Here is a 12,887-nt window from a genome sequence, read left to right as displayed (position 1 = left end):
AGTATTTCTGCCTCCATCCATGTCTGAAACTATGAAAGCTAAGTAATCAGTGTATCAGTACTCAATGCAAAACTGTATGATTGTTAAAAGGGTATATGTTGGATGACTTACATGTACAATAATGRAAAACCAAAAAGAAAACAGTGTGATGGTGTCATTTAACAGTGTACCATTTTGATAATGTGTCTGACTGCGGTGTAAAATTGAGGACCCTCTACCCTAAGTGTTTCCCCACCCCTCCTGATCCATCACCCACCCGGGTGGCCAACCTACTCTCATGTCTTGACTGTAAAGAGGCTGCTTAACCTTGGATACATTAGGAGAAATACTAGCCTCTTGGCTGTCCATCTGCTGCCTTTAAGGGCAAGCCCTCCCCCGACCCACACCAGCTCTCACTGAAATATTCAAGAGCACTGAGAGAGGGAGTCGGGCAGCAGAGTCTGGCTGGGAGGACACACTGACCTCACATCCACCCACCACCAGCCAGACTAGCCAGCCAACTCACTGTGGAGTGACACAGGGTGACAGGGGGACACCAAGCAGCATTCTACACTACACCCCAGCCTGACACGTCATCTAGGGTAGCACCTGGTGCGTGTGTGTGTGTTTTAGCCTACTGGATGAATTGATGTTTAGTTGTTCAAGGTGCGAGAATAAAGTGCCTAATTAACGGTCTCTCATGCCCTAATCCCTTGACCCATGTWGTGAACCCTCTGACCTGTATAATCAGTGGTTACAACTGGTCTAGTAGTTAGAGCTGAGGGAGACTGCTGCTCCTTCCTGAGTGTTCTCTTCAAACCTCTGTACATCTCGTTGGCCCTCTCTTTGACACAGACAGCGTACGCCAAGGATAATAACCGCTCTAAGCGCTACAGACAGATGTTTACAATCCTCCACTACCTTTGTTTTCTTTTCATATTTCATATTTGTTATCAATGCTTAAGGACAACAGAGCTGGATTAGTATCATTTTGTGATTCGTAATCTGTTCAGATTATCCTGATCAAACAAAGGCTGGATTTTTTTGTGTCCCCATTTCTATGTATTAGTGGGGGTTTGGGGTGGTGCGCCGTGCAGGAGGTGCTGTGTTACGATTAGAGGACAGTTCCCACCAGTAAACACTGTCTGACTCACTGTCTCACTCACAGGACAGACAATGAGCACCAGCGTTTAAAAACCCTGTCTGAGCAATGCAATCCTGGACAACAACATGCAGATTACAGACATAAAGTATAATTCAACATAAAAAAAGAAKAAGAAATGAAACCAAATCAAAACAACAGAAAAAACTCACATCATATTAATGACATGTAAAAACAATAATAACCACATGCATCCATGTCAGTTGGTTTAAATCTAGCTGCGTTTAGAATCAGGGTGGGTGGATGGACATAGTAAAGGTGAGTAGTAGTATCTGTAATAAAGTCTATGTGGGCCAGCATGGAGTCACATAGTAGATGAGACAACAATGAGCTCACTCGATTTTCAGCAGAGACTTGCTGCGCCGGATCTGACTGGACTTTTCTTCTTCATCATCCTTGCAATTCTGCGGGAGAGAAATACACAACACACACACACACACACACACACGCACACACAACACACACACACACACACACACACACACACACACACAACACACACACCACACACACACACACCAAACACACAACGCAACCACAAAAACATACACACACACACCACAACAACAAACACACACACACAGTGTGTGAGCATAAGACAAACAAAGGCCACAGTAACTACAGTAGTATCTTCCACATGAAAGGCCGCATTGACAAAGAAACAGACGTTCATGCAAACAGACTGACACAATGGGAACATGGACACTGTAAATGGTCATTTATGGCCACATATGTGTCTTTCACGAAGTCCACTGTTGCTGCAATGTTTTCAGTAAGGGGGATTGGGTGACAGTTTGGTAGTGTCTGGTGTACAAAGAGCAGCTTCATAGTGAGCTTCAGTCTATGTGACTTCTGTGTGTGCAGCAATTCTATGTACGGTAGTTTGGTGATATTGTACTGTAATTCGGTGATATTGTACTGTAGTTTGGTGATATTGTACTGTAGTTTGGTGACATTGTACTGTAGTTTGGTGACATTGTACTGTAGTTTGGTGACATTGTACTGTAGTTTGGTGATATTGTACTGTAGTTTGGTGCTAGCTTTGTATGGCATGCAGTCTAATGTGTGTATGTAAAGCATTGAGGTTTGCTGTATGTACAGTAGTTGTGTATGCCGTGTGGTTTATTCTGGGTCATTGCATTAACCAGGGTAAACAGTGAAGCATGAAGCCGACAGCCACAAAGAATCCTAGACATCCTCCCCTCCTCCCTCGCCTTCCTTGCCCTCCCTCTCCACTCCCCCTCCACTCTCTGCTCTCAGTACTCCACCTTCCTCTCAGTACCACACAACCGTTCTATACCTCCACCCTCCTCTCTCTGTAAATGCTAATCGCACTGTCTGTCTGTCCTTCCTGTCTGCTGAGAGCTGATCACACTGTGTCTGTCTGTCTCCGTTTTCCTAACCTTTACGCACCAAGAGTCACCCACACAGCTAGATGCGTGCGTGCCAGCGCTAGTGTGAAATGCCACCGGGCATTCAAAAATCCTTCACATCCAAAGAGCACATCAGACACTCACCTCCCCTCTAACGCCCCTCTCGCCCACTCTCTCTCTGGCAGAGACTTACGTGTTTAGGAGACACCTGCTCTGCTGCATCCCCTAAGGAGAGGAATGGCATGGCCCAAAGGTGACAGAAGTGCCAGATGGGCTTATTCTGAAAATGGGCATGTTATGCCCTCACTAAAACAGTTACTAGTTCAATAACATACTGCGTTTGGCAACATGTTTATGATGTTTTGCTCAAGGCTTATGCATAATGTATTCAGGCCTTGAACGGGTTAATTAAAGGGCCTTGAGTTAAGTCCACATTTGCCATGGCCATTTGAACTGGATCCAATTCGGCTTTTAGTGATGCTTATTACATACTGAGCTACAAACACTCCCCTCTGTCTCCTGCAATGGCCATAAAATCTGGCTGAACTTTTAATGCGCAAATCTGATAAGGCAACAGGATCCAAATCTATACCAAATAGGGCTGTGTATGGTGATAAGATTGGACTATCGATGTGAAAACGCTGTATCAGCTTGGACCAGAGATAGGGCTCAGTCCTTCCCCTGCCTCTGGCCCCACCCAGGCCAACTCAGTGGTCTCCAGCAGACATGATATGATGTCAGTGTGATGTCGGCATGACCCCACTGACCTTGGTTATTAAAGGCCCCCTGGGCTGATTTGGGTTTGGTTCCAGAGGGGTAGTGTGCTGAAAGAAAGGAACCACAACATTAAAGCACACGGGTCAACTCCTTCACACAAGAACCCAGTGAGAGGCAGGCAGCGTGTCAGGAAATGGACCCCGTCTAAAACACATCACACCTAAACCGATACTGTATAGTAGTTCTGTATATTATGAGTTCCCCTTATTTCTGATCTCCCTGCTAAACTCAGCAAAAAAAAGAAACGTCCTCTCACTGTCAACTGCGTTTATTTTTCAGCAAACTTAACATGTGTAAATATTTGTATGAACATAAGATTCAACAACTGAGACATAAACTGAACAAGTTCCACAGACATGTGACTAACAGAAATTGAATAATGTGTCCCTGAACAAAGGGGGGGGATCAAAATCAAAAGTAACAGTCAGTATCTGGTGTGGCCACAGCTGCATTAAAGTATGCAGTGCATCTCTCCTCATAGACTGCACCAGATTTGCCAGTTCTTGCTGTGAGATGTTACCCCACTCTTCCACCAAGGCACCTGCAAGTTGCCGGACATTTCTGGGGGGAATGGCCCTAGCCCTCACCCTCGATCCAACAGGTCCCAGACGTGCCCAATGGGATTGAGATCCGGGCTCTTCGCTGGCCATGGCAGAACACTGACATTCCTGTCTTGCAGGAAATCACGCACAGAACGAGCAGTATGGCTGGTGGCATTGTCATGCTGGAGGGTCATGTCAGGATGAGTCTGCAGGAAGGGTACCACATGAGGGAGGAGGATGTCTTCCCTGTAACTCACAGTGTTGAGATTGCCTGCAATGACAACAAGCTCAGTCCAATGATGCTGTGATACACTGCAACAGACCATGACGGACCCTCCACCTCCAAATCGATCCCGCTCCATAGCACAGGCCTTGGTGTAACGCTCATTCCTTTGACGATAAACGTGAATCCGACCATCAACCCTGATGAGACAAAACCACGACTCGTCAGTGAAGAACACTTTTTGCCAGTYYTGTCTGGTCCAGTGACGGTGGGTTTGTGCCCAWAAGCGTAGTTGTTACCGGTGATGTCTGGTGAGGACCTGCMTTACAACAGGCCTACAAGCCCTCAGTCCAGCCTCTCTCAGCCTATTGCGGACAGTCTGATCACTGATGGAGGGATTGTGCGTTCCTGGTGTAACTCGGGCAGTTGTTGTTGCCATCCTGTACCTGTCCTGCAGGTGTGATGTTCGGATGTACCGATCCTGTGCAGGTGTTGTTACACGTGGTCTGCCACTGCGAGGACGATCAGCTGTCCGTCCTGTCTCCCTGTAGCGCTGTCTTAGGCGTCTCACAGTATGGCCATATCATGCCTCCTTGCAGCATGCCTAAGGCATGTTCACGCAGATGAGCAGGGACCCTGGGCATCTTTCTTTCGGTGTTTTTCAGAGTCAGTAGAAAGGCCTCTTTAGTGTCCTAACTTTTCATAACTGTGACCTTAATTGCCTACCGTTTGTAAGCCGTTCCACAGGTGCATGTTCATGAATTGTTTATGGTTCATTGAACAAGCATGGGAAACAGAGTTTAAACCCTTTACAATGAAGATCTGTGAAGTTATTTGGATTTTTACAAATTATCTTTGAAAGACAGGGTCCTGAAAAAGGGACGTTTCTTTTTTTGCTGAGTTTATATAGAGAGGTGTCGAGGTATGAAAGAGGGAGCTGAGTGTGCAGTGGCCTGTGTAGCTATTATGTAAAAATAGGCTACGAAGCCTGTAGGGAGTAGCCAGGGAAGCTTGGTAGCTCCTCTCCACTCAGAGTCAGTATCAGCACCACTGGATCATCTGACCTAAACCTGTCACCACCTAGATGAATGGCTGTTCCTCTTCCCATGCTTATCYCTCCCAGCCGCTTACTTCACACAACACACACAGCAGGTCTATACATTAACATACASTACCCACACATAAATACACAAAGCCACACGTTCACTGAGAGAAATGATACATTTACTTTGGTATGTAAGAGGCATCTGTCCCARCGTAGCATGGAAAAATCTGTCCTATATGTAGGCCCGTCTTTTGAAATGTGATGTGAGGAAAACATTAAATGGCCATTCTACAGTCCTTCCCATATGGCCCTGGTGGTGCCTGATCCTATTTGGTATTTGAGGCGCCCTAGAGACTACTTATCGATCAGTTAACATGGCTAAAGCCTAATTTACATAAACTCCGTCTAAATTATGAGCGCTAGTTCAGTACTGATGTGAAAGACCTAAGTGTTGGACTGTGAGGAGAAAACTCAAAAGGACACAAAGGGGGATTTTGCTATGTGAGGTTTTTACCAGTCATTCCATTGAACAGCTAGCTAGCCTACAAGTGGACTGAGCTGCTGTATGTTAACTCTAGACAATATCTGGGTTCACTGGCGTGCAGATATTTATTTAACTTTCTATTTCAGATAGATTCTTTACTTTCTAAATCAGAAAACAGACCTGTGAGTTCCTGTCTGTGTTCCTGTCTGTGTTCCTGTCTGGGTGTATGTCTGGGTGGATGTGAGAGAGAATGAAATATACAGTAGTCAGCATACACTGAGTGTACAAAACATTAGGAACACCCTCCTAATATTGAAGTGCACACCCTTTTGCCGTCAGAACAGCCTCAATTCGTTGGGGCTTGGACTCTACAAGGTGTTGAAAGCGTTCCACAAGGATGCTGGCCCTTGTTGACTCCAATGCTTCCCACAGTTGTCAAGTTGGCTGGATGTCTTTTGGGTGGTGGACCATTCTTGATACACACAGGAAACTGTTGAGCGTGAAAAACCCAGCAGCGTTGCAGTTCTTGACACAAACCGGTGCCTGGCACCTACTACCATACCCTGTTCAAAGGCATTTAAATATTTTACCTTGCCCATTTACCCTCTGAATGGCACACATACACAATACATGTCTCAATTGTCTCAAGGCTTAAAGTGGAACTGACAGCATTTTAGCAACATGAAATCTTAGCTGTTCATAAACACCCCCAGGAAGAAAATGACACAGTTTTTAAAAACATTTTTTGACAAGCGATCACTTAGATATGGTGATTTTCACGTTTTCATAAATTCTTAGAATGTTTGAGAATTACGTATACTAAGGCATTTSTGATTATAAATTATATACCAGTATAGAGTGGGAACGCGGCCGTGCGTTTGGACAATTAATAGACACTGCAGTAAATAAAACATCTGTCTCATCCAGGACTGGAGTCTACGCTGACCGGTGCACCATAGCCAATCAGAGCTACAGTAGACCTTTATACAAACAAGCCATTGCCACATAGGCCTGCTATCATTCACTTTGAACTGGCCTGTGTGTTTACAGGCAGTTGTAACAGCTTGACTTTAGATCATTAGAAAGCATTYGCCAAAAGCCACAAAATACACCTGAATTGATTTCTGCAAATATGTCAATACCACGGGAGTCCTCTTACATTTGGGAAACATACAATCGTATTGATCAAACAACCATAAAAAGGTAGGCTCTCAACAAGATCAAGAACTAATGCTAACCAGAGCAAGATTAGCTCAAATATAACAAAGGAACTTTAGATAAACCCTCTCAAACTTTTTCAGCTAGTTGGCCGTCAAAATTGTATTGATAAACAATGGGGAATTGTAGCCTACACGTCCTTCTGCAGCTTGCCTGCCTGGCTAAAGTTGGCTAGCTTGCTATCTAGCTAATTCCAGACACAAATGAGGGAACACCTCACTCTGACCATTTTACTCACCCTAGCAGAGCTGGTTAGCTAGGCTGTTTACATGTTATCTAGAGAGTTCGTGCCGATTTTTTTTTTTGCATATGTTGACTGACACTGGTAATATTCTGCAGGTTTGGCGTAAATTCATCAGTTATTCTCAGTGATGTAAAGTACTTAAGTAAAAATACTTTAAAGTACTACTTAAGTAGTTTTTTTGGAGTACCTGTATTTTAATTTAATATTTATATTTTCCTAAAGAAAATAATGTACTTTTACGTCCCTACATTTTCCATGACACCCAGAAGTACTCGTTAGGAAAATAGGAAAATGGTCCAATTCACGCACACCAAGASTGGAGGSAGCAAACAATGTACCAGGCCAGCTGTGATTTACAACCTGGTAATCTTTTTTGGACAATCAAGAAATGTATTGGTGAATTACATTAAGCATGCTTTGAACTGCATCCATCTAATCTGCCAACAATTTCTTGGTGTACATCATGGAATGTTGAGTCAAATATAATCTATTTTAAAAACCTCTTATGAAGATGGTTATGTAACATAAACTGGGAATTTGATATGTTTGACTGATATGCTGATTGTCTGTTTGTTTCATACATGCAAAGTAGTTAAAACGCAATCAGTTCCACTTTAAAAATCCTTCTTTAACCTGTCTCCTCTCCTTCATCTGCACTGATTGAAGTGGATTTAACAAGTGGCATAAATAAAGGATCATAGCTTTCACCTGGATTCACCTGGTGAGTCTATGTCATGGAAAGAGCAGGTGTTCTTAATGTTTTGTACACTCAGTGTATAGTAGCACAATCACATTGACAGATGAGAGAATGTCTAAAAAAGCGGTGTTACAGTGATGTAGTAGGTTASTAGTGATGATACAGTAATGTAATAGGTAACTAGTGGTGTTACAGTGGTGTAGTAGGTTACTAGTGATGATACAGTAATGTAATAGGTAACTAGTGGTGTTACAGTGGTGTAGTAGGTTACTATTGATGTAGAAGATGACTAGTGTTGTTACAGTAATGTAATAGGTGACTAGTGGTGTTACAGTGGTGTAATAGGTGACTAGTGATGTTACAGTGGTGTAATATGTTACTTGTGCTGTTACAGTGGTGTAGTAGGTGACTAGTGGTGTTACAGTTGTGTAGTAGGTGACTAGTGGTGTTACAGTGGTGAAGTAGTTTACTAGTTGTGTTACAGAAGAGTAGTAGGTTACTAGTGGTGTTCCAGTGGTTTTGTAGGTTACATGGGGGTTTCGGTGGTATAGCAGGTTACTAGTGATGYTACAGTGCTGTAGAAGGTGACTAGTGGTGTTACAGTGGTGTAGTAGGTCTCTACTGGTTATACAGAGGTGTAGAAGGTGACTAGTGATGTTAAAGTGTGTAGAAGGTGACTAGCTGTGTTACAGTGGTGTAGCAAGTGACTAGTGATGTTACAATGGCGTAGTAGGTGACTAGTGGTGTTATAGTGGGGTAGAAGGTTACAAGTGGTGCTACAGTGGTGTAGTAGGTTACTATTGGTGTAGTATGTTACTAGTGGTGTTACAGCAGTGTAGTACGCTACTAGTGATGTTMCAGTGGTGTAGTAGATTACAATTGGTGCAGTAGGTTACTGGTGATGTTACAGTGGTGTAGTATACTACGAGTGATGATACAGTGGTATAGTAGGTGAATTGTGGTGTTACAATGGTGTAGTAGGATACTAGTGATGTTATAGTGGTGCAGTAGGTTACTAGTGGTGTTACAGTGGTGTAGCAGATTACTATTGGTGTAGTAGATGACTAGTGTTGTTACAGTGGTGTAGTAGGTTACTAGTGGTGTTACACTGGTTTAGTAGGTTACCAGTGATGTTACAGTGATGTAGTAGGTTACTAGTGGTGTTACATTTGGTGACTAGTGTTGTTATAGTGGTGTAGTATGTGATTAGAGGTGCTACAGTGGTGCAATACGTTAATAGTGATGTTGCAGTGGTGTAGTAGGTGACTAGTGGTGTCACAGTGGTGTAGTTTGTTGACAGATGATATTAGAGTGGTGTAGTAGGTGACTAGTGATGTTACAGTGGTGTAGTACGTGACTAGCGGTGATACAGCGGTGTAGTTTGTTGACAGATGATATTAGAGCGGTGTAGTAGGTGACTAGMGGTGMTACAGTGGTGTAGTAGGTTACTAGTAATGTAACAGTGGTGCAGAAGGTGACTAGGGGTGTTATAGTGGTGTAGTAGGTGACTAGTGGTGTTACAATGGTGTAGTAGGTGACTAGTGGTGTTACAGTTGTGTAGTAGGTTACTAGTGATGTTACAGTGGTGTAATAAGTGACTAGTGGTGTTAGAGTGGTGTAATAGGTTACTAGTGGTGTTATAGTCGGGTAGAAGATGACAAGTGGTGTTACAGTGGTGTAGTAGGTTACTAGTGGTAATACAGTGGTGGAGTAGGTTACTCGTGGTGGTACAGTGGTGGAGTAGGTTACTAGTAGTCATACAGTGGTGTACTAGGTTACTATTGGTTTTACAGTGGTGTAGTAGGTGACTAGTGGTGTTACAGTGGTGAAGTAGTTTACTAGTGGTGTTACAGAGGAGTGGTAGGTTACTAGTGGTGTTACAGTGGTGCAGTAGGTGACTAGTGGTGTTACAATGGTGTAGTAGGTTACTAGTGGTGTTACAGTGGTGTAGCAGGTTACTAGTGGTGTTATAGTCAGTTAGTAGGTGACTACTGTTATAGTAGGTGACTAGTGGTGTTACAGTGGTGTAGCAGGTTACTAGTGATGTTATAGTCAGTTAGTAGGTGACTACTGTTATAGCAGGTTACTAGTGGTGTTAAGGTGGTGTAGTAGATTACTAGTGGTGTTACAGTGGTGTAGTAGGTTACCAGTGATGTTACAGTGGTGTACCTTGGTTACTAGTAGTTTTACAGTGGTACAGTAGGTTACTAGTGGTGTTACATTGGTGTAATAGGTGACTAGTGATGTTACAGTGGTGTAATATGTTACTTGTGGTGTTACAGTGGAGGAGTAGGTTACTAGTGGTGTTACGGTGGTCTAGCAGGTTACTAGTGATGTTACAGTGGTGTAATAAGTGACAAGTGGTGTTACAGTGGTGTAGTAGGCTACTAGTGGTGTTACAGTGGTGTATTAGGTCACTACTGGTTATACAGAGGTGTAGTAGGTGACTAGTAATGTTACAGTGGTGTAGAAGGTGACTAGTGATGTTNACACAAATGAGGGAACACCTCACTCTGACCATTTTACTCACCCTAGCAGAGCTGGTTAGCTAGGCTGTTTACATGTTATCTAGAGAGTTCGTGCCGATTTTTTTTTTTGCATATGTTGACTGACACTGGTAATATTCTGCAGGTTTGGCGTAAATTCATCAGTTATTCTCAGTGATGTAAAGTACTTAAGTAAAAATACTTTAAAGTACTACTTAAGTAGTTTTTTTGGAGTACCTGTATTTTAATTTAATATTTATATTTTCCTAAAGAAAATAATGTACTTTTACGTCCCTACATTTTCCATGACACCCAGAAGTACTCGTTAGGAAAATAGGAAAATGGTCCAATTCACGCACACCAAGASTGGAGGSAGCAAACAATGTACCAGGCCAGCTGTGATTTACAACCTGGTAATCTTTTTTGGACAATCAAGAAATGTATTGGTGAATTACATTAAGCATGCTTTGAACTGCATCCATCTAATCTGCCAACAATTTCTTGGTGTACATCATGGAATGTTGAGTCAAATATAATCTATTTTAAAAACCTCTTATGAAGATGGTTATGTAACATAAACTGGGAATTTGATATGTTTGACTGATATGCTGATTGTCTGTTTGTTTCATACATGCAAAGTAGTTAAAACGCAATCAGTTCCACTTTAAAAATCCTTCTTTAACCTGTCTCCTCTCCTTCATCTGCACTGATTGAAGTGGATTTAACAAGTGGCATAAATAAAGGATCATAGCTTTCACCTGGATTCACCTGGTGAGTCTATGTCATGGAAAGAGCAGGTGTTCTTAATGTTTTGTACACTCAGTGTATAGTAGCACAATCACATTGACAGATGAGAGAATGTCTAAAAAAGCGGTGTTACAGTGATGTAGTAGGTTASTAGTGATGATACAGTAATGTAATAGGTAACTAGTGGTGTTACAGTGGTGTAGTAGGTTACTAGTGATGATACAGTAATGTAATAGGTAACTAGTGGTGTTACAGTGGTGTAGTAGGTTACTATTGATGTAGAAGATGACTAGTGTTGTTACAGTAATGTAATAGGTGACTAGTGGTGTTACAGTGGTGTAATAGGTGACTAGTGATGTTACAGTGGTGTAATATGTTACTTGTGCTGTTACAGTGGTGTAGTAGGTGACTAGTGGTGTTACAGTTGTGTAGTAGGTGACTAGTGGTGTTACAGTGGTGAAGTAGTTTACTAGTTGTGTTACAGAAGAGTAGTAGGTTACTAGTGGTGTTCCAGTGGTTTTGTAGGTTACATGGGGGTTTCGGTGGTATAGCAGGTTACTAGTGATGYTACAGTGCTGTAGAAGGTGACTAGTGGTGTTACAGTGGTGTAGTAGGTCTCTACTGGTTATACAGAGGTGTAGAAGGTGACTAGTGATGTTAAAGTGTGTAGAAGGTGACTAGCTGTGTTACAGTGGTGTAGCAAGTGACTAGTGATGTTACAATGGCGTAGTAGGTGACTAGTGGTGTTATAGTGGGGTAGAAGGTTACAAGTGGTGCTACAGTGGTGTAGTAGGTTACTATTGGTGTAGTATGTTACTAGTGGTGTTACAGCAGTGTAGTACGCTACTAGTGATGTTMCAGTGGTGTAGTAGATTACAATTGGTGCAGTAGGTTACTGGTGATGTTACAGTGGTGTAGTATACTACGAGTGATGATACAGTGGTATAGTAGGTGAATTGTGGTGTTACAATGGTGTAGTAGGATACTAGTGATGTTATAGTGGTGCAGTAGGTTACTAGTGGTGTTACAGTGGTGTAGCAGATTACTATTGGTGTAGTAGATGACTAGTGTTGTTACAGTGGTGTAGTAGGTTACTAGTGGTGTTACACTGGTTTAGTAGGTTACCAGTGATGTTACAGTGATGTAGTAGGTTACTAGTGGTGTTACATTTGGTGACTAGTGTTGTTATAGTGGTGTAGTATGTGATTAGAGGTGCTACAGTGGTGCAATACGTTAATAGTGATGTTGCAGTGGTGTAGTAGGTGACTAGTGGTGTCACAGTGGTGTAGTTTGTTGACAGATGATATTAGAGTGGTGTAGTAGGTGACTAGTGATGTTACAGTGGTGTAGTACGTGACTAGCGGTGATACAGCGGTGTAGTTTGTTGACAGATGATATTAGAGCGGTGTAGTAGGTGACTAGMGGTGMTACAGTGGTGTAGTAGGTTACTAGTAATGTAACAGTGGTGCAGAAGGTGACTAGGGGTGTTATAGTGGTGTAGTAGGTGACTAGTGGTGTTACAATGGTGTAGTAGGTGACTAGTGGTGTTACAGTTGTGTAGTAGGTTACTAGTGATGTTACAGTGGGTGTAATAAGTGACTAAGTGGTGTTAGAGGGTGTAATATGGTTACTAGTGGTGTTCATAGTGGGTAGAAGAATGACAAGTGTGTTACACGGTGGTGGAGTAGGTTTCGTGGTGGACAGTAAGGTTATAGTAGTCATACAGTGGTGTACTAGGTACTAGTGGTGTACAGTGGTGTACGTAGGTGAGATTAGTTGGTTGTTACAGTGGTGGAAGTAGTTTAATAGTGTGGTTCACGAGGAGTGGCTAGGTTACTCAGTGGTGTTTTACAGTGGTGGCAGTAGGTGCCTAGTGGTGTTACAGTCGGTGTACAGGTAGTAGTGGGTTA

The 12,887-nt window shown here is 42.7% G+C and overlaps 1 protein-coding gene across 1 annotated transcript in view; it reads right to left on the bottom strand.

Moving 5' to 3' along the window:
* Positions 1-3,168: 3,168 nt before the first annotated feature.
* LOC111950326 (neuronal migration protein doublecortin) overlaps positions 3,169-12,887 on the bottom strand; it is a 61,083-nt gene continuing 51,364 nt past the window's right edge. The window contains exon 5 of the mRNA XM_023967811.2: positions 3,169-3,338. Coding sequence (XP_023823579.1) covers positions 3,184-3,338 — 155 coding nt within the window. The 3' untranslated portion in view covers positions 3,169-3,183. The remainder of the gene's footprint in view (positions 3,339-12,887) is intronic.

The sequence above is a fragment of the Salvelinus sp. IW2-2015 genome, linkage group LG23 (assembly GCF_002910315.2).
Source record: "Salvelinus sp. IW2-2015 linkage group LG23, ASM291031v2, whole genome shotgun sequence".
Lineage (NCBI taxonomy): Eukaryota > Metazoa > Chordata > Actinopteri > Salmoniformes > Salmonidae > Salvelinus > Salvelinus sp. IW2-2015.
The sequence above is the reverse complement of the archived record's forward strand: the minus strand, read 5'-3'. Positions and strand labels throughout refer to the sequence as shown.